We start from the raw sequence: 22,356 nt of genomic DNA, 5'->3' as shown, positions 1-22,356 counted from the left end.
TCACCATGGGGAGAAGTCCTGCGCCCTCCACTTCTCCATCGGAATCTTCTTGTGAGATTTATGCATATCATTAGCCTGGTCCCCATCAAAGTTTCCACAGGCCCCACACAGCATGGCTGCATGGCTGTCACTGACCATCACATCCAGGTGCCCATCTTGTCCAAGCCACACCTGGACCCCGGCCTTCTGGCGGACAAGCATGGAGCCATCGGGCAGCCTCCTCACAGACACAGATGTTAACACGTTAGCTGGGAGGTCCACGCGGCGACCGTTCACCTGGTGGGGGGAGGGGGATGACAAGTGAGACTTGAGTGGCAGAGCCGCTGAGGGGCCACCAAGGCTGGAGTCCTCATGCAGGGACCAATCAAGCAGGAGGGGCAGGTGCTGGACGGGATGGGCCCTGGAGAGGAGGGTTGAGAGGAGGACGGACAGGTGAGAAGACAGCTGGAGCCGTGTGGACGCTCAGCTCACTGCTTTGCTTCTGTACACTGCACTATGACTCCCAAATTGACTTACTAGTATTTTCAGAATCTTTGTTTAGGATGTAAATTGTCAGTGGATGGAAGGACAAAATAGTAGTTTTTTTTTTTTATAATATTCCCAAATAAGGGGGTGAGGGAAGCTCCTTGGGTCAGACAGATGAGTAAGTAAGCAAGTGAGCGAATCTGGGGTCATCCTTCAGGTCCCAGCTTTCAGAATGTGATACTGATTTAGTGCGTCCTGGCTGGCCCCTCTTTCCCTTTGCGTTGCTTCTTCATATCCTCTCATTGTAACAATCCTCAGCCATGCGTATAGCTACGTACTGAGCTCTTAGAAGGGATCATGGAACCTGGAAATTGACTTGGGGGGGGGGGGGAATGCCAACGCTTCATGCGATGCCAACTGGGCTAATGATAGCATTCCACTCCAAAGACCAGAAGTGGGCAGGCAGTCCAAACTCGCTCACTAAGATGCAGTCCTGGGGAGTATGTTGCGGGGATTTCTGCTGAGGTAGCCGGGATGGGGCGGGTAGTACTTCCCTGCATGAAACGAAAACAGTCTAAGAGTGAAGGTGAGGGTCAGTCAGTGGTGGCGCACACCTTTAATCCCAGCACTCGGGAGGCAAAGGCAGGTGGATCTCTGTGAGTTCGAGGCCAGCTTGCAAAGCCAGCTTGGTCTGCAGAGCAAGTCCAGGACAGCCAGGGCTACACAGAGAGACCCTGTTTTGAAAAGCAAAAACAAACAAACAAAATAGAATGAAGTTGAACCTAGGCATGTGGACCCTGTTCAATTCTAGCATTCAGAGGGTAGAGACAGGTGGATCTATGTGCACTCAAGGCCGGTCTGATCTATATAGTGAGTTTCAGGACAGCCAGTACTATACAGAGATACACATACATTGTCTTAAAAAAAAAAAAAAAAGTTGACTTCAGGGACAAGTTTGAAACCCAGGAGTGTAAACTCCCAACAATGTAGCTGGGGTGTCTGGGTCCAGACTTCTGATAGTCTGTCTCTGGCTTTCCCAGATATGGAGCCAGTCCATTCCTTTTCCTCTAAGGACATTCGTGATTGGTTTCCTGTCACTGCCAGCCAGTGGAGTCTTGATTAAAACCAACAACAGAGCTATCCTGTTACTTGCATGTAAGAGCTTGGGCCAAGGACAGGGGCCCAGGCTGACATATAGAGATGGGTACAAATCCAGGAAAAAAATGTAGAGATCTGAATGAAGAAAGCAGACCGAGAGGCCCCCAGGCAGGCGGGATGTAGGACACAGCGACAGGTAGAAGGACAGCCCAGAGAGGACATCCCTGCCCCCTGTGCCCAGGCTTACCCACACGCCCTTGCTTGGGATCACAGTTATCATCCCGTCCTGGAAGAAGATGTGGACCTCGCTCATGATCTTGTTGTTGCCATGACAAGGCTCGACATCAGCAACCACACGGTACCAGGGCACGCTCTTCTGGAGTCCAGGGCATCGAGAAGAAAGCTCGTAGACACCAGGGGAGCTGATGGTATTGTGAGCTCCATCGAAAGTAGTAAGGATGGCATCCACAGACAGGGAGCAGAGACCATCGGCTGGCCAACAATCCCGGACTCCTGCTTGGATCTCACAGACGTGGCCAGATGGGCAGCTAGCTACATAGCATGTCAGGCCGGTGCTTGGGGAGCAAGAGCAACGCTCGCTGCAGTCTGAGGCCATCAGCGAGGAGTTCACCTGCGCACAGAAAGGGATGGATGGTGTGCATTCACACAAAAGGGGAACCACAGAAGTTCCCAGTAGGAAACAGCTTGGATGTCCTCTACCCAGGAGTCTCAGTGGCCTTCAGACTGTGATTTGTAAATAAGATACAGCAGTGACCTGGCTGTGCGGAGCTCATGTCTTGACTCAAGGGCCTTGACATTCCTCCCCATCACTGCTCTGTCTCTGTCTCAGAGTGTGCCCAGGTTACTGGGAGCGCAAGGCTGGGCTAGTCCACCGGAGGATGCAGACAATGATCCCAGCTCAGGCCAGTGCCTTGCCTTGACTATGACTTGTTACCCCGAACCATGCAAGCACTTTAGTTTTGCATTAATGGTATGAAGAAAGTGGAGACTTCGTCCCTCTATAGAGTTTAGAAGTAGGGACTCTGGTTACACTGGGAGAGCCTGGATGATCCTAGAAGCTCCTGCAAACCTAGCATTGTTAGCCTATGGCATGTGATTATTATAGCTGCCAGGGAGTCTCTGACGACAAAAGGAAAGCAGGGGCAATGCATGCCACAAGCAGACCCAAGCACAAGGGGCCTGGGCACGCTTCAGTTTAGCCTATTAGTAGGAAATAATTCTGTTTTCAAATGAATACAAACATTAAGACATAGGCATTTTAGAAAGAAATTGACTGAGGCTGGGTGTCGTGGCACATACCTTTAATCCCAGCACTCAGGAGGCAGAGGCAAGATTATCTCTGTGAGTTCGAGGCCAGCCTGGTCTGTATAGAAAGCTCTAGGACAATGAAGAGTACATAATAAGACCTGGTATCAAAAACAAACATTCTTTCTGTTTGATGTTGGTATGCCAGAAATTTGGCTGTGCAGATGCAGGCTCAGAAACCAGTGAGAAAAAACCATAAAGACAATATGCATAAAAAAAAAAAAAAAAGACAATATGCATGACTAAGTCTTGTAAAGAAAGAATCAGGGGCTGGAGAGATGGCTCAGAGGTTAAGAGCACTGTGTGCTCGTCCAAAGGTCCTGAGTTCAATTCCCAGCAACCACATGGTGGCTCACAACCATCTATATTGAGATCTGGTGCCCTCTTCTGGCCTGCAGGTGTACATGCAGGCAGAGTACTGTATACACAGTAACGAAAGACTCAATCCTCTTTGACAACTCTGAATGAGAAAGGAAGGGGAGGGACAGAGCACTGAGGGTGAAATGGTAATATCTTATTACAGTCCTTGATTTTAAGTGAGAAATAGGACATGTGTGGCCTTTGGAAGCTGACTGCATCGCTAGACTCTCTAGGATGGCGGGCATGTCCATAATAGAACTCCTATGGCTTGTTAAGGAGAGAGACTCCATGTTGACAGAGACATACAGATGCTCCCATGATGCCATGATGCAGCCAAGGGAGCCTCCCAGCGCCTGTGCCATGCATGCTCTTTGGACTTCCAAGTCTCCAAAGCTGTGAGTTAGTTACACAAACCTCCTTCACCCACGAGGCAGTCCTCCTCAGGTACTGTCTTATAGTAACAAAGGGCTAGTGTCCTACAGCAGCGGCCCTGTCTGTCCCCCCCCACCCCGGTTAGGTGACAAATAAGCTCAGATGACCGTAGGACCCCCATCCCAAACTGCAGTCACAGGATTAGAAACGCAAAAGTAGTCATTGTTTTAATCGATTACGTTTTGTAGTGACTTATTAATTATACGAAGACACTTACTACTAGAAAACATTTCTAAAAATTACTTGGGGAGGTAAGGTGGGGGCTGGAAAGATCTGGAAATGAATAGCCCTAGAGATGCCCTTTCCCTGACCTGGGTGTCTCTTTTCTGACCATCCTGCCCTGAGCTCAGTCCTCAGGCCTACCCTCCGTGGAGATTTCATCAGACTGTATGGACAGAAAACAGTGCCTGCCTCCTCAGGGGCCCTGGGTCAGGGAGGATGATGATTACAGATGTGGGGCCCTGGGTCGGGGAGGATGATGATTACAGATGTGGGGCCCTGGGTCAGGGAGGAGGATGATTACAGATGTGGGGCCCTGGGTCAGGGAGGATGATGATTACAGATGTGGGGCCCTGGGTCAGGGAGGATGATGATGATTACAGATGTGGGGCCCTGGGTCAGGGAGGATGATGATTACAGATGTGGGGCCCTGGGTCAGGGAGGATGATGATTACAGATGTGGGGCCCTGGGTCAGGGAGGATGATGATTACAGATGTGGGGCCCTGGGTCAGGGAGGATGATGATACAGATGTGGGGCCCTGGGTCAGGGAGGATGATGATTACAGATGTGGGGCCCTGGGTCAGGGAGGATGATGATTACAGATGTGGGGCCCTGGGTCAGGGAGGATGATGATTACAGATGTGGGGCCCTGGGTCAGGGAGGATGATGATTACAGATGTGGGGCCCTGGGTCAGGGAGGATGATGATTGATTACAGATGTGGGGCCCTGGGTCAGGGAGGATGATGATTACAGATGTGGGGCCCTGGTCAGGGAGGATGATGATTACAGATGTGGGGCCCTGGGTCGGGGAGGATGATGATTACAGATGTGGGGCCCTGGGTCAGGGAGGATGATGATTACAGATGTGGGCCCTGGTCAGGGAGGATGATGATGATTACCAGATGTGGGGGCCCTGGGTCAGGGAGGATGATGATTACAGATGTGGGGCCTGGTCAGGGAGGATGATGATTACAGATGTGGGGCCCTGGGTCGGGGAGGATGATGATTACAGATGTGGGGCCCTGGGTCGGGGAGGATGATGATTACAGATGTGGGGCCCTGGGTCAGGGAGGATGATGATTACAGATGTGGGGCCCTGGGTCAGGGAGGATGATGATTACAGATGTGGGGCCCTGGGTCAGGGAGGATGATGATTACAGATGTGGGGCCCTGGGTCAGGGAGGATGATGATTACAGATGTGGGGCCCTGGGTCAGGGAGGATGATGATTACAGATGTGGGGCCCTGGGTCAGGGAGGATGATGATGATTACAGATGTGGGGCCCTGGGTCAGGGAGGATGATGATTACAGATGTGGGGCCCTGGGTCAGGGAGGATGATGATTACAGATGTGGGGCCCTGGGGTCAGGGAGGATGATGATTACAGATGTGGGGCCCTGGGTCGGGGAGGATGATGATGATTACAGATGTGGGGCCCTGGGTCAGGGAGGATGATGATTACAGATGTGGGGCCCTGGGTCAGGGAGGATGATGATTACAGATGTGGGGCCCTGGGTCAGGGAGGATGATGATGATTACAGATGTGGGGCCCTGGGTCAGGGAGGATGATGATTACAGATGTGGGGCCCTGGGTCAGGGAGGATGATGATTACAGATGTGGGGCCCTGGGTCAGGGAGGATGATGATGATTACAGATGTGTGTGCTGAAACAGCTGGTGAAATCCGGGTCAAATTGGTATTGATTAACTGAACTTCCTGGTTTTGAAGGAGCCACCATGTTCGCAAGAAAGTCTCAAAATGGTTTATAGGAAATAACAGGCATACACACATACACTCCCAAACAGAAGGTGGTTAAAGTGAGCAGGGTATCAGTACACGAGCCTCAGGAAAGGGTACAACACACACACACACACACACACACACACACACACACACACACACACACGCACACGCACACACACACGCACACGCACACACATACGCACACACACTTACAATTGTTCTAAACTTAGATTATTTAAAAGAGCAAAAGTTTGAAAAAAACACATAAAACTTAGAAAACTTTGCAAGAAAAAAAAAAATCTGTAGTTATCACAACAGAGCCATCCCTTGGTCCAGAAGCCCCCGAGGGTCCTGGATTGAAGGATGCTAAATCCATTGCACACATCGGTGTACTTTCTGCATGCAACCCACCACATGCTACTGTGCAGCTCAAACCTTGCCCAATAGGATGCAAAAGCCGCATTAAACACCCAGACAGTGTGGCACTGATCACGGCGGGCAAGACGACAGTTCTGCACACGCTCAGGACACTTGTCATCCCTCCCCGCCCCCGTTTTGCGTTCAGGGTAGCATCCATTGGTGTGCCCCGAGACTCATGCGCTGACTGGGCTGCGTGTATTCCAAGGACACCCACACTTGTATTTCCCCGCGGGCCTTCCTCTGGGTGCCAGCTTCACAAACGCAAAAGGGCGACTCAGCGCAGAGGCCAGGGAAGAGATGGGGAGGCACAGAAAGATGGGGGGACAGAAGGGGTGGGGATGCAATGAGGGGAGCAAGGGACCAGGTCAGAACTGGAGAGCAGATGTGGAAGTCCAGAGGAGCCTGCAGACCTAGCCTAGGCTTCCAGAAGCAAGAGAGACCTGACAGAAGCGCCAGAAATGTGGCTCCACTTCCAGCCTGCGCATGTGAGGGCTGCTCCCTAATGAGGGACTTTGGGATGGCGTCTCTATTGCCCAGCCTTCATTTGTAACCCTCGTGTTGTTGTGACCACAAGATAAACTAACATTTCAAACACACACACACATGCGCGCGTGCGCGCGCGCGCACACACACACACACACACACACACACACACGGCTTTCAAAAAGCATCAGCAAGAACGTTACCTGCTAAATGCCAAAGCACACTGGTGAGTGATTGGTAGCTGAGCCGCCCACTGCACTATCATAAAACTATTCTTTTTGCTGAATGGGATGCATGGTAGGATGAGGCTTACACTCTCTGGGTACCACCTGTCCTGAGTACCAGGTGCCTATGGAGCCAGGATGAAGAGGTGCAGAGACGCGAGGGTAGCGGAGGAGTGCCCCCACACCAAAAGACAGCAAATCACAATTCCTGGGACCAGGCATGCTAGCTTAAGTGGCAACATGTGTTTGCAGGGTTTATCCTGGTTCTGTGGGTGGGGGATCCCATGGGCACTCACAAAAGAACGATGCGGGGGAGATGTGTGTCACACAGAGAAGTGATGGCAGAGCCAGAGGGAGGGGCGGGCAAGGACGAGATTCTCCTCAGGATCCTCTCATGACAGTGTCCCCTTCCATGCCTTTGACATTAGTGTGGTGAGCCTGGTCTTTGAGTCCTGGCCTCCAAACTGTGGGTAACTAAGCTGTCTTGTTTTGACCTGCTGAGTCTGGGGTGACTTAGTACAGTGGCCACAGCTGGGAGCAGGTGATGCCCCCACCTCCAACCCCTATGTCCCAATCCTCCAACAGAAACCCAGGGCACAGCAGCTCTGAATGTCCCTCCAGCCCCTTCACCCACACGGCCCGCTTGGAGCCCCCACTCACCGGCATATATTGACCATTGTGGGAGCAGCCGCAGTCATGTGTGGGAATGCACACACCCTGGGAGAGCAGGAAGTGATCGTCACACTCACATCCTTCAAAGCAGCGAGTGGTGCAGCCAGTGAGGCCAGAGAGCACGGCACAGGAGCCCTGGCAGGACCGTGTGCAGACAGAGTAGTGGCTGTGGGCAGGACACTGGAGAGCTGTGGAGAGAGGATCGATGAAGCCCTGTTCAGGATGCTGCCGGGGATGCAAATGCCGCAGGCAGTCCTCAACCCTGTCGTACAAAGCTCACACCCAGGTTGACAGAGCCCTGCAGCCTGGCACGCTGCACTGGGAGACCGTGGCGATGGGGGGAGGGGGGGGCGGGGTCTGTGATGGTGAGAAATCTGAGACAGGGAGTCGGGCCTGGAAAGTGGAAACGCAGGGAAGGACAGCAGCGTGGGAGAAGTCTGGGCTTAGATTTTGGAGGCTTAGCCATAAGACAGGGGTGCAGTTGAGAAGTACAGGACGAGGGTGTGGATAGCATGGGGAAGCCCAGGAAGAGAGTGGGCATGGGGTGGAGAAGTGGGGCACGAGATGGAAGTGGGAGGCTCAGGCAGAAGGTTCAGATGAAATGGGGGTGATGGTGCTCTGACAGCCCTAAGTGGGGATGGGGGGGAGGACAGTATCTGGGTGAGATGGGAGTTGGGCTTGAGGATGGGGCAAGGGAAGGGCCAGAATATGTGAACTCTCTAGGATGATACCAAACATAAGGCTCGGGGCTCTGACTAAGCATTGCACGCTGGTGTGCCTATCATCCGAGAGTCCCCGTGGCAAGAAGAAAAGGATCAAGTTTGGGGTGAGGTTTGATTTCAAATTGGAAACACAGCAGGTGCAGAGAATGTAAAGACCACCGGGAGACGGGCCCAGAGCGCACAGGACGCGTGGGGCTAGCCTGCTGTTCCAGCTGGAGACTTGGTGCACAGTCAACCCGAGGGACTGTCTCAATGCCCTTGGGTCTACGTCCCGCCTAGAGGACTGAAGGACAGATGGCTTTTCACTGCTACACCGGGGACCATCGCTTTAGCATGGGGGCCATCCGAGGGGACCTGTTCCTGCCCCGTGGACCGGAAGGAGGGGTGTGGTCCTGGATTGGGGGTCTACTTCCTGTGTGGCCTTGTACTGAGCGTGCGAGAAGATACAGAGGGGTCAGTGATGGGAGGGGCCAGTGAGCCACAGACTCACGACTCCTGTGGGCTCTCATTCCATCCGCCTCCCTTTCAGACCATTGCGGAAAGAGCCGGGGACCGCACTGGGAAGAGGCAGATGTGCCAGCTGGGGAGAGTGGACTCTTGATTGGAATCCGAGACCCCAGAGCCAGAAGGAGAGCCATAGAGGATGCTGGGGCAGAGCTAGAGGAAGCCCTGTCATAGGCAGGGACTTCCCCTGAGCAGCAGACAGGGAAGGGGGGCTTGGCAGGGGTGTGGGGTGGGGTGAGGGGGTGGCGGGGTGGCGCACGGGGGCCCACAGACACTCACGGCAGAAGCTGTCTGTTCTCCAGGGCTTCACTGTGGCACCAGCTGCCTGACAGGCTGCAGTATAGGCTGCCAGGCTCCGGCAGAGATAGGCTTTCCGGCCCTTGTGGGCACACATGTCATACACGCATTGGTGGAAATATTCTGAGGGACAGAAGACCTTGTGGCAGGCTGCAAAGGGGCCTTGGGGGTCCCGGATCATCCCGCAGGCTTCATTCCTCTCATATTTCTGTGTCTCCTCTGCCAAGCACACAGGGCAGCCCTGGGGCCCACAGCCTTCACCACAGCCCAGGGAGGAGCCGGGAGCTCGCCAGGCAGCTCCGAAGGCCTCCACGCTGGGGGCTGCCGCTCCACTGGGCAGCACAAAGTCATCGCTCTGGTTTCCGTTGAAGTTCCCACAGAGGCCACAGAGACGCCCGTGGAAAGGACTAGGGATGGACATGAGGACGTGGTCGTCACCGTCAAAGAGAAGTTCCAGCCCCCTTTTTGTCTGTAGAAACATGTTTCGGCTTTCAACAGTTATGTATATGGAGCCTGCGCTGACGGGTAGCGTCACAGCTTCACCATCCACGGTCACCTGCATAGAAAAGGGCAACCAAGTTAGGGTCAGAGGACATAGCAGTTTGAGGAAGGCCCTCATAGTTCAGGCAAGGAGCTGTAGCTCTCTTTGTAGGTATAATGCTATTTGTTGTGCACGATGTAAAGATTCAAATACTGATTTCTCTGTCTTCCCAACCACAAATCTGGTTGCGATCCTTTCTCTTAGAACCTCCTGAGTGCGTACCCCAACTGTTCCCCGATATATTAATAAAGAGGCTTGACAGCCAATGAGTGAGCGAGGGAGAGAATAAGGCTGGACTTCCTGACAGCCAAGGGAAGAGAGAGGGAAGAGAGAGAAGGAAGTGGGGGTTCAGGCAGGAGGAGAGGTCCAGGGGACATCAGGAAAGAGCAGCTGGGGCACAGAACGCCACTGAAGCAAGTGTCAGGGATTCACAGCAGAGGAAGCCAGATTATCTCAAAGGGTTAAAAATCGATTAACACTGCTCAGTTCTTGTGCCATAAAGCTTGTTAAGTAAATATAATAGTCCAGCCTCGATTACGTATGTGGGTGCTAGCCAGGTTAAGAGAGAAACCGCAACACAGTTTTAAAACAACCACTGACACCCCTTAGGCCTTCCTGGCAGAGCTAAATAAAGTGCTTTTTAGTTAGAGGGGAGTGAGGCCAATTTAATCTCCCAGAGCAGCGATAGGGCCATGCCTCCAATAGGTTTCAGGGTGGCACCTTTTGCCTCACAGGCAGCCAGGCTCTGTGGTGCTCTTACGGCTGTCAAGCTTGCCAACGTCCCCAAAGCCCTTCTAAAGTACAGTGGAGATGTCTTCCAATGACCCCCATTATGGGGGCCTGTGCCCTTACCAGAACCAAGGCCAGGGTTGTATCCACTCACCTGTGGTCCTTGAGCCAGGACCACAACCTGGCCCGCCACAGTCACCACCACCCGCTGGAGATCACCAGCCAAGTTCTTCTCAAGGACAATGGAAAACTCCTCATCACCAGGTTTTGGGTGACAAACTTGGGCCAAGATGTAAGAGCAGGAACCGTGAAGGTCATACACCAGTCCGTCAAGGGTGGCATGATGGGTACCCCCGAGGACCAACATAAACTTAGAACTTTTGGGACGGCAGCCCCAGATGCCCTCCTCTATCCGGCACTCCTCATAGACCCCACAGGTCTCCATCTGGCAGTTCACATCACCGCCTGGCCCGCACTCACAGAGCCACTCACACTCGGAGCTTGAGTAGAAGGTGGCACCTAGCAGGTGGTAGCGTCCTTCGTAGAGGCAGCCGCACTGGCCCACGGGCACACAGGTGTCACCACTCAGCACGAAGCCAGGATCACAGACACAGCCCTCACGGCAGGTGGATTCACAGCCCTTGGGGGCTGAGAGGGTCGGGCAGCTCACAGGGCAGGAGTCACCACAGAGCTGGTAGTGACTGTTGGCAGGGCACTGAAACGCTGTGGAGAGACAAGGAAGAGTCGGGCAAGAGGCAATGGCGGGATCAGGACGGGAGCGTGGGTGGGAGAGACTGACTGAGGCTACCTGGTGCCTCGGGCTTGGCCTGGAACTTGACCTAGAACATGTGACCGGAGCAGTGATATGTGATTCCACGTGTGGGGCATGACCAGGTCTCCTGAGAAGGGTTGTCACCCTGACAAGTACTCCTAAAGCAAGTGACTGTCTGGGGGATATGACCACATGCAACTGCCCAGAACGGTCTAGGCTGCATGGTGTGAGTGTGACTAGAGACCCATGTGTGTGGGAGACCAGTGAGCCTGACTGAAGACAGTGCCAGGATGGCTGGAGCACCCGCTGCTCTTTCAGACATGCTCTGTTACAGGATGCTAGTGTGTGTGTGTGTGTGTGTGTGTGTGTGTGAGAGAGAGAGAGAGAGAGAGAGATTGGCTGACACTGATGGGGTAGGCCTGATTCAACAGATCTGCCTGAAAGAGCTACCCCACAACCTCCTGACTCAGTCCACTTGGATCTGCCGGGAACAGGTCCTGATTGCAGCCAAGCATGTCTGATGTCTGGACAGCATGTGGCAGGTGGTGTAAGGCCTCCCCAGATACCACTGGGCTATCCGACCACTCCTGTATGCCTAGCTCTATCCAGTGTGGGCTTGTGACCAGGTGGCACTCGCTTGGCCTCTCACAGGGGTTCCTTGCTGAGTAACTGTCACTGGGTCATATCCAAGTCTACCAGGAACATGAACCTCCAGAGTGGGCTGCACCCAGGGTTTCTGACTTCGGGTGTGCACCTGGGTTCCCCCTACCCCACTGGTGTTTTTCAGTATTAGTGCCAGGGCATGTCTCTGACAGGAGGCGGTGGGGATGGACCTTGAGATTTCACTGAAGCAACAGGGCTCTTGTCTTAGAGCCCCTGAAATGCGTTGGGGGAGACCCTGTCTGTGTGGAGCTGCACAGGTCGGTACTCACGACAGAAGTCTGGCTTCCTCCACTCTTCAAGTTGGGCCCCGGCAGCCTGACAAGCTGCCACATAGGTGGCCACAGCAGGACAGAGGCCACTTGGATGGCCCTGAACCTGACAGGCATCCAGCAAGCAAGCCTCAAAGTACTGTGTGGGTGGCACAAGGCTGTGGCAGGGTGCTAGCGGGCTTTTGGGGTCCGAGATTATGCCGCAGGTGTCAAGGCCACGGAAGGGCTCCTGTTGCTCAGGTGTGCAGGAATGTGGGCAGGGCCCAGGCTGGCACTGATCACAGCCTGGTGTTCCTCCCACCTGCCAGCCCTCAGGTTTGCCACCCACTGCTGTGAGGTCGTCGCTGGGATCTTTGTTGTAGTTTCCGCACAGGCCACAGAGGGCGCCTGCATAGGCTGCAGGCACGTGCAGGCGCAGGAAACTGTTTCCATCAAAAAGCAGGGCGATCCCCGAGGTGGTGTGTACCACCACTGCTGTGCCGCTCAGATGGATGAGCAACAGTGAGTCCAGCTGAAAAGGCAGCATCACCATCTCTCCGTCCACCTGTGGGTGCAGGAAAGGGGAATGCGTTGAGTGGTGTCTATGCGGGTTCCAATCCCGCCTACAACTTTCAGTGTCAGTGGTGTTAAGCATACGAAGGCTGGGTGTAATAATAGTAAACTGACTAGTGACATTGGTTAATATGCTGCCCTGAAGCAGGCATTTTCTGACAGCCAGCGGCTTGCAGCCTTCCTGCTGCCACAGGCTGGGCGCTGAACCAGCTTCTGCTCCTGCCAAGCTGGGAAAGGCGCTCCGGGCAATGGTCACCTCATTCTCTCCTGCACAGCAGAGGCTGGGATGGCTTCTGTGTGGCCCACAGCCCACTCACCTGTAGCTTCCGTGGCCACTGGGCACTGAGGGTCAGTCTGAGGCCATAGATATGCAGAGTCACACTGCGGGTGTAGCTGACAGCCTGGCTGCCCCTGTGCTCATTAACCACAGTGACATTGAAGTATTCAGTCCCCGAGGGTGGTGCATGGCAGGGTGCGCTCAGGAGGTACTCGCAGGTGCCTTGGAAGTCAAACCGGTGACCATCGAGGGTGACATAATGGGGATCACCCCAGGCTTGGCACTCAGCTGTGCTTGTAGGTTGGCAGCCTAGCTGGCCAGAGGGCAACAAGGCACACTCCTCACCCAGCCCACAGCTGGCAGACTTGCAGACTAAGGAGTCACCTCCAGGTCCACAGCGACACCTCTCAGAGCAGGTGGCATCAGTCCAAAACTCAGTGCCTGCTTCGTGGTATGTGCCATTGACCCAGCAGCCACAGCCGCCGTCCAAGGGAACACACTGCTCGGCGCTCAAGACGAAGCCCTGGTCACACTGGCATCCCTCCACACAGGGCCCGTCACACACAGGTGGGGTTGTGTGGCGTGCTGGGGGTGGGCAGCTGGCTGGGCAGGGTGGGCCACAGAGCTCATAGTGGCTGTTGTCAGGGCAGGAGATCTCTGTGGGGAGATGAAGGGAGGGAGAGACGCCGTGGTGTTGGAGTGGAGGGGGGGACACTGAGACTCCCAACTCCAGTGACACAGTCAGAGAGGGACACAGAGACAAAGTAGAGGAGATGGAGTGAGAGGCGGGCAGGGAGGTGATGAGCTCCAGGCACGGACAGACACAGCCAGGAGACAGAGACCAACAGGAGCCAGATGGAAGACCCCAAAGGGTGGGAGTTAAGCCAGCCCAGCCCTGCTGAGACAGTGTTTTGTGCCCACCCCTTGCCCGGCTCCACACCACTCACCACAGCCAGCCTGGGCTCTCCATTTCTTGATTTTGATGCCAGCAGCCTGGCAGGCCTCGGCGTAGGCATTCAGTGCTTGGCATAGGATGTCTTTGACTTGACCACCCAGGCAGAGGTCCAGCACGCAGCCCTTGAAGAAGCTTTCAGGAGGCACGTGGCTATGGCAGCTGGCAAAGGGGCCCACTGAGTCAGGGGCAAGAGGTCCACAGAAGCCAGGACCCTCATACTCCTCCACTCGGTCCTCTGGGCACATTGGACAGGACCCGTGACATTCGTTCCAGCAGAGAGGGTCCCACCCTGGAACTTGCCAGCTGCCGCCCCAGGTGGGTATCGAGGGTGCCACTGTGCCGTTAGGGAAAACTTGGTCATTTTGGGGGTTCATGTCCATGTTTCCACAGAGCCCACACACTGCACCATAGTAGCTACTGGGCAGTGTGACCTGTACCCTCCAGTTCCAGTCATAGGTGACCTGAAGGCCGAAGTCAGTCACCAGCACGGCCCTTGAGCCTCCATGAACCACTGAAATCCGCCCACCAGCCAAGTGGACAGGCAAGGCCATCAGAACTCCATTCACCTGGGGAGACAGAGAGACCAACAGGGGTCAAGGGAGCAGTGGGCATGGAGCTGCAGCCTCTGCTGTCCTGGGGCTCTCCCTCCCCCTGCCAAGGGCTCCCTGTGGCTGTCATAGGGCCAACTGAAACAAGCTTTCGGGTCCAAGAGCTGAAACTGGGATTTACTTTAGATCTCTTGGTTGATTGAGGTCCTAAGCCTGGCCGTCTTTCGGGTGTGGGTGGGACCGTCCTACTGACCGTACCTGGACTCTGCCGATCTCTTTCTTGCGGATGGCAATGGTGGTATTGTAGGTAGCTACGGTGACCCTCTTCACGTTGGACACAGCAGGGTTTCCCTGGCTCTCGTGCTTGGTGACAACAGTGAAGACGGCCAGTCCCTCATCGGTGGCCCCAGGACAGTTACTCCCTGCCAGCAAGTAACTGCAGGTCCCGTGGAAGTTAGTGCTCCAGCCATCGAAGGAGTAGTAGTGAGGGTCTCCCCAAACCCAACACTTGGAGTCGTAGTTGGGTATGCACACACCTTTGCCACCTTTCTCTGTGCACGTTTCCTGTGACCTACAGGTAACACCTTGGCATGGGTCTGTGGAAAGAGGGAGACACGTTCTCGAGGGTGTGCCCACCCCAAGCTTGGCCGTTCCCAGAATCTACTCCCAGAATGTGCCAGGGACGTTGGCTCTGAGCGTTGCCCACGACGGAGACCAGGTTCTCAGTAACAGTGTTGGCACCCACGTCCTAGGTCTCCGGTTGCTGTGGGAAAAGTGGAGGGATGCTTCTGCAGCTAGGAACATGTGATGCTCTGGCAGAGGGGCTGGATTTAGCTCCTAGCATCCACATGGATGCTCACGACTATGTAACTTTAGGTCTGGGCTGCGGGGGGGTGTCACACACCTTCTCCTGGACTATAGGTCTCTGGTATTCTGCTCAAGATCCCACGCTTGGGATTTTCTGTGTCTGGGGCCCCAGTGTTCCACGCTTTGACTCAGTCTCCGGTCTAAATCTCTAAATCGGAGGGGCTAGCTCCATTTGTGGGTGGTGCCATGCTCTTCCATAGGTCTCTCATTACTTAGGGCTGTCTTAGAGAGCTCCCATGCCCAAGGCTCCATGCCAGTGTCACTGTACCTATGTCTCCAGTTAAGGGGCACACACACACACTGTGTCTTGGCGTGGCAGCCTTCAAACTTGCTTCTCTGTCTTGTTTCCTGTTTGAAATTAGCCTGAAAACTTTGCCAGCAGAAAACGGCGCCATAGAGTCTGCAGAAGGGAGCTCCCACCGCCCCCACAGGCCTGCTCTGCTCTTCCAGCAGCCTCTGCACAGGAGGGACACTGGCTCTCTAGCTAGTCACCTAGACACCCCAGCTTCCAGCTGAGTTTCATCAGCATTTCAGTGGGAGTGTCACTCCTGCCATCCCAACCTGCTGGCTCCTCTGCCACCCAGAGGTGGCTGCAATGGTGCCTTTTCCAGTGAGGTCTGAGGCAGCCTTAGAGGGTGGCACTTCCTTATTTCCGGGCCCGGCCTTCCTGTGTGGTGAAGGAAGGCCTGAAGGAGCCACTCAACGTGTCCTCAGTTGCTTGTGTGTCCCTTGTGGGTCTCTTCCGCGCAGCAGTCAGTGCTGGTGCTGGGGGCGGACCCCAGGGCACTGCACATGCTGGGTAAGGACTGAGGCACATCCCCAAACATGTAACTCTCACTAGCCACGTTAAGCCATCTTTCTCCTGGTGTAACCCCGATCCATGTAGCCCCTATCTCAGCGACTCTGAGGTTGTCTTCATCATCTCCAAGTGTCCCCTCCCGGCCCTCATATCTGGAGTTCTCACTCTTTACTCACTCGTAGGGGAGGGTTGCCTTCCTGAGAAGGTGGCGTGAGCTTAAGATTCTGTCCCCAAGGGGGGGGGGGTGGGAGCGGTGGCTCACACCTGTAATCCCAGAACATGGAGAGGCAGAGGCAGGTGGATCTCTATGAGTTCGAGGCCAGCCTGGTCTACAAAGCGAGTCCAGGACAGCCAGGGCTACACAGAGAAACCCTGTCTCAAACAAAACAAAACAACAACAACAAACAAACAAACAAACCAAAAAGATTCTGTCTTCAACTTTTAACGGGGGCGGGGGGAGGAATTTTCTGATGCATGCACCTCTAAAATCATGACCCTCTGCTTAAAGGAGACCCCATAGTCAAGGCTCTTCCTTGATTGTTGCCTTTACCCTGGGAGCCACTGCCTAAGAAACTCAGAGCTCTGATTTCCCAGTGATTCTTGGGCCCTTGACATCGGTGTCCAAAGCCCCACGCCTAATCCAAGGCGCCAGTGGCCAACAAATCCTAGAACCTGCTGCTGCTTGTCCTTGTATCTGTGTTGCAGTGAGAAGTTATGCTCCAGGTCATGTGGCCTGCAAGCTGAAGTGTTCACCACAGGGCCCTTGAGAAAAAAGTGCATCCAGTCCTGCAGTACTCCAAGGGCCTTTGACATCCACCATCAAAATCTCACCCCTAGGTTCCTGCAACCCGGGGGTCCCTTAGGGTTCCTCGACACCAAGGTTGGACGACCTCTGCCCTCGGCGCCTGGGATCCCAGCCTAAGGTCTGACCCCTCAACCCACAGACCTCTTCACCTCTCACCATGAAGTCACACCACCCTCAGCTCCCAGCTCCTGTCCCCCCTATACACACACCCGACACCAGCCCAGCCACACTGCCCATCACCTTTGGTGACGCAGGTCAGGACGCCTTCTAAGGACTCGCACCGCTGTCCAGACTTGCAGCTGTGATTATGGCACACCATGCCTTTGCCTGAACGGCACACACAATATTGCTGGCAACTTTCAATGAGAACTGAGTCCTCTGGCTGTGGGGACAGAGAGCATGCTGTCACTAACCAGAGGTGGGTGGGTGGCAACTTTAGTGTCCCCAGGGACCCATGCACAGAGAAAATTGGCATATATAAAGTGGCAGCTCTCAGCAGTGTGGCCCATTGCCAGTGAAACGGGGATACAGCATGGCTTTGAGGCCTAAGTCATTCATTCATTCATTTACCCATTCATTCATTCATTCTTTTTGTTTGTTTGTTTGTTTTTGTTTTTCAAGACAGGGTGTTAGCCTTGGCTATCCTTGACTCGCTTTGTAGACCAGGCCGGCCTTGCAGTCACAGCGATCCACGTAGTGGTGTGTGTTATTATCCTCTCAGGAAGGAAGATGAGTCAAAAGGATTGCTGTGCCTTTGAGGCCAGTCTGGAATACACAGTGAGTCCCTTAAGGCCACATACCAAGACCATCAGGAAAGACGGGGCGGGGGTTCTGGTGCAGGCTCCTTCCAAACTCCAGACAACATGACTTAATTTCTTTTTGTTTGTTTCTTTTATTTTTTGAGACAGGGTCTCTGTGTAGCCTTGGCTGTCCTGGACTCTCTTTGTAGACCAGGCTGGCCTCGAACTCACAGCGATCCGCCTGCCTCTGCCTCCCGAGTGCTGGGATTAAAGGCGTGCGCCACCACCGCCCCGGCATGACTTGATTTCTTTATGTCTCACTTTTCTCATTTGTAGACAGTAGCTAGATACTTAATAGTCGGACAGAGCTAGGAACACAGAACGGTTTTTAACATCATGTGTAAAGCACACCTGAAAGTCAAGAGACACCATCCCAATAACCCAGGCTGCTCAGTAAAAGTGGAAAAGGTGAAACAAGACTCGGGGAAAGGTAATTATCGTTAAAGCTACGTGCGCGGCGAGCAGGTGTGCGGTGCTCTGTTTTGTTTCTCTCTTAACACCCCACATTTGGCTGGAGAGATGGCTCAGTGGTTAAGAGCACCGCCTGCTCTTCCAAAGGTCCTGAGTTCAATTCCCAGCAACCACATGGTGGCTCACAGCCATCTATAACGTGACCTGATGCCCTCATCTGGTCTACAAGCAGATAATACTGTATACTTAATAAATAAAATAAATCTTTAAAGAGTCTCCCTGTGTGGGGATCAGACAGGCCCGTGGTCAGTGCCACCCACACAGATGTCTTCATTACTATTGTCTATGCAGAGCAGAACTGCAGGGAGGAGACTGCCCTCCAAATATTCTCAGTTCTATAAAGAAGGCAGAGTTTCAGCACACAGACAGACAGACACACACAAACACACACACACACCACACCACACACACAGAGGTAGAGCTCCGTGTCTGTGTGGGGGAGTGGACGAGCAGCCTCTAGAACAGACAAGGTCTCCTCTTTGTGGTCATGGGACAGTAAAGGGGGCACATCTCTCCTTGGGTCACTATCCAGGTGTCATAAATTGGGCCGGAGCGATGGCTCAGTGGTTAGGAGCTCTGGCTGCTCTTCCGCGGGACCCGGGTTTGATTCTCAGCACTCCCCTGGTGGCTCACAAGCATCTGGAGCTCCGGTCCTAAAGGATCCGATGCCCTCTCCCAGCCTCCTTATGACACCCACTGGGAACACACACGGTGCACAGACATCCATGAGCACTCACACCTAAGAATCAATCTTGAAACCTATTATTATCATTTTGGCAAGCTAAATTCTTTGCTTTCTTACTATAAGTACATTTTCTGGTGTTCACTTTCTTGTAGTCAAAAGAAGAGTTCGGAAGATCGGGCAACTCGATTCCCTATTTGGCAGCTAATGAACTCTTTTTGCCGCCTTGAGCAAAAGGACTGTCACTCACATGAACCAGCCATATTAAGCTTGGGTCAGCCCCTGTGGTTTTGAGCACACCATGGATTTGTAGAAAAGATCACGGATGGCAGTTCTGGCCCCTGGAGGTGCAGTTGTCAAAGCAGCAAAGCTGTGATTGGTGCAAATACCCCTGCTCAGAAGATGTGAGCACAATCAGTTGGGAAACAGTCCCCCGTGCCACCTCCTGTGGTGTTATGACAGGCCTAATGATAGGTCTTATGATAGCAAGGGAAGACAGCAACAGGACAGACCGCAGCACGCAGCGGCGCCAGAGACTGTGAAGGAGCAATGGCTGCGGCTGAGCAGTCAGCGAGCCAAGGTGTAAAAGCTGCAAAGCTTGATTGCCTGAAGAAGAGGCCATTCCAGCTGGTGGCAGGCTGGACAGCGGAAGTAGCAGGCAGAGTGGCTGGCTACTTGACAACTGAGGCATGGAAGGGAGCAGCAGGGGTAGGACCGAGCGGGTGGGAGAAGGATGAAGAGATGAGGTCAAGGGGCAACAGGGGGCTGTAAAGAGCCAGAAGGGAAACAGGAAGAGCTCCACAGAGCTTGAAATTCACGAGACTCACATACCGCTGTCAAGCGCTAAGGAATCCTCGGCCTCTTAGGCCTTTGTAAGAACTGTGACACTTCCAAAGCTAAGGGTCTCATCACCGGAGCCTGAACCAGAGCCGTGACGTCAGAGTCTGTTGCCACTTATCCAACACCCATGGATACAAGGCACCCAGGATTGGGGCTGGAGAGACGATGGCTCCGTGGTTAAGAGCACTGGTTGTTCTTCCAGAAGGCCTGGGTGCCATTCCTAGCACCCACAGGGTGGCTCACAACTGTCTGTAACTCCCGTTCCAGGGCATCTGACACCTTGGCACAGCTAGACGCGCGGGTGAAACACCAACGCACATAAAACGAAGCTCCCAGGATCAGCACACGGAAGCCCTTCCTTTCTTACACATGACCTTTATCTCAGGTCAGCTGAAGGGCTCTAGTTAGGCGACTGGCAGCTGTCTTTGCCCCCAGACATGGTTCACAGAGGCAAGTCTTGACTTCGGGAGCCAGGGAGAAGAGTTTAAAACATCACTACCCGTGGTGACATTTGGAAAAGGAGAGCAAAGTTAAGGACGGGATGGATGAGGACAAGGTGTACCAAGTCAGGGTAAGGAGAGGGGACAGATGTGGGCAGGGAGATATTTGGAACAATGGGATGACTAGTGCGGTAGTGAGCACTGGGGGGGGGAGATTGGGGGGGTTGGGGGAGGGGGGTTGGAGGGGGAGGGGAGGGAGGTTGGAGGGAAGGGGAGGGGGAGGGGAAGATGGGGTGGGGGAGGGGGAGGGGGGAGGGGGGCTGGAGGGGGAGGGGGAGGGGAGGGAGGTTGGAGGGAAGGGGAGGGGGAGGGGAAGATGGGGTGGGGGAGGGGGGGGGGGAGGGGGCTGGAGGGGGAGGGGGAGGGAGGTTGGAGGGAAGGGGAGGGGAAGATGGGGTGGGGGAGGGGGAGGGGGGGGGGGGGGGGGGAGGGGGGGGGGGGGGGGGTCGGTTCAGGAGGGAGTCCCAGGCTCTGTAGAGAAGGCTAGGTCCCTACCTCATAGTAGACCCCGCTGTAGTAGCAGCCACATTTCTCCATGGGCACACAGGCTGTGATGCTCTGCAGGAAAGCAGAGTCACACTCACAGCCCTCGGCACACGTGTTCAGGCACTTTAACGGAGTGGTGATGGTTGAACAGCCCAAGGAGCAGGTATCCGCGCAGAGCTTGTAGTGACTGTTAGGGGGGCACTGCATTGCTGCAAGGAAGGGAGGACCAATGAGGACTTCCAGGGTAAGGGTTGGGATTCTATTCCTCTTCCCCGAGTCGCCCCCCCCCCACACACCCCCACGCTCCCCCTCGCGAACTCTCCCTCCTTCCCCGCTGTGTCCCATCACTCACGACAGAAGGTTTTGGTTCTCCATGGCTTGACACGTCCTCCAACCTCATGGCAGGCGCTCACGTAGGCTTGGATACTGTCGCAGAGAACACTCAGGTTCCCGCCGCCCAGGCAGAGGTCAAAGACGCAGTCTTGCAAGGGATCCTGGGGCTCTAACAGCTTGTGGCAGTCAGCCAGGGGCCCCGTGGGGTCGGCGAGGAGCCCGCAGAACTCTTTCTCACGGTACTTATTTTCCAGAGGCGGGCTGCACTTTGGGTTGCAGTCCTGGCCTGGTTTGCACGCGGGCCAGGGCGTGCAGGAAGAACCCCCCGGTAGAGCAATCTCCCAGGAGTCACCCAAGTCCTTGGGACTGGCTGCCTGTGAGCCGTCATACTTCCGGAAGTCATTTTTGGGGTCACCATTGTAGTCTCCACACAGGCCACACATGTGTTTATAGTAGTTGCGGGGGATGGTGACACGCACGTTGTATTTGAGATCGTAGGACACGTGCAGGCCGAAGCTGGTAGTGATCACCACATCTGTGCCATGCTGGAAGGCCTGAACACTGCCCCCATCCAGCACCACAGGCATCTTCACGCTTACACCGTTCACCTGAGGGGCAGGAAATGCTAAGCTCCAGAGGGCACACTTTGAGGCACCCCATCACTAAGTATCCCTGGTCCGTTCAGCGATGCCCCTGTGTGACACTGAAATCCTGAGTGACCTCCCTCCATCTTTCTGGAACCGGCCCCCTAGTTTCTATCTCCGTAAAACATGTATCATCGTAACAGTGCAGTCAGCATACAAGCCGGGACCTCGCAATGTTTGGAAGAGGGGGGTCTTTGGTTGTGGAGTTAAAAATGACAGTCTTGACATGGAAACCCCGTGGGTCAGAATGGACCCTGAATCCAACAAGGAGAAGTGTCCTGTGAGGCAGTGGAGTGGGACAGAGACCACGGAAAGAGTATCATGGCATGGCCCCTCTGTGCTCTTGGGCAGGAGACTCATCAGTGTTTCTCCTTCCTGCCTATTCGGGGGGGGGGGGCGCGGGGCAGGTGCCTTGCATCCAGAGTGTCATCTAGGGAATCCGTACATAATCTGTGCAAAGTCCTAGCCCCGAGACAATAGTGTATACACCTATCCTGGGACACCCCCACCCCCCACCCCGCACCTACTACCTAAGAACTGCGGCGGTAAGTATATAGCCTCTGCTCACCCCGGATGAAGCTCAGCACTCTTGCTGAAGCTGATCCCGGGGGGTCATTTCTGTCACACTCATGGGCCACCTGAATGCCCCAATTCATCATGTCTGTACCCCCTGCTCCCTAGGGACTGGTGGCCAAGGACTCCAAGAATAAGAGAGAGAGCTATGGAGGCCACACTTTTCCACATATTTACTTAGGCCTCTGAACACCCCCTTTTGGACTGTGCACTGCACATGCCCCACTCACCTATTAGGCCCCCCCTGGGGTCCCACCCTCCTCTGCGGCCCCATCTCTGCTCC

At 54.5% G+C, this 22,356-nt stretch overlaps 1 protein-coding gene across 1 annotated transcript in view; it reads right to left on the bottom strand.

Annotated features, from left to right (window-relative positions):
• LOC127203246 (IgGFc-binding protein-like) overlaps positions 1-22,356 on the bottom strand; it is a 38,654-nt gene continuing 16,298 nt past the window's right edge. The window contains exons 7-18 of the mRNA XM_051162037.1: positions 20,876-21,464; positions 20,533-20,732; positions 16,985-17,126; positions 14,532-14,869; positions 13,718-14,291; positions 12,811-13,427; positions 11,942-12,485; positions 10,392-10,960; positions 8,950-9,523; positions 7,433-7,632; positions 1,811-2,194; positions 1-276 (exon numbers count right to left, since the gene is read on the bottom strand). Coding sequence (XP_051017994.1) covers positions 1-276; positions 1,811-2,194; positions 7,433-7,632; positions 8,950-9,523; positions 10,392-10,960; positions 11,942-12,485; positions 12,811-13,427; positions 13,718-14,291; positions 14,532-14,869; positions 16,985-17,126; positions 20,533-20,732; positions 20,876-21,464 — 5,007 coding nt within the window. The remainder of the gene's footprint in view (positions 277-1,810; positions 2,195-7,432; positions 7,633-8,949; positions 9,524-10,391; positions 10,961-11,941; positions 12,486-12,810; positions 13,428-13,717; positions 14,292-14,531; positions 14,870-16,984; positions 17,127-20,532; positions 20,733-20,875; positions 21,465-22,356) is intronic.

This window comes from Acomys russatus, chromosome 19, assembly GCF_903995435.1.
Source record: "Acomys russatus chromosome 19, mAcoRus1.1, whole genome shotgun sequence".
NCBI classification, from domain to species: domain Eukaryota; kingdom Metazoa; phylum Chordata; class Mammalia; order Rodentia; family Muridae; genus Acomys; species Acomys russatus.
Note: the sequence above shows the minus strand (reverse complement) of the source record. Positions and strands in the feature narration are given on the sequence as shown.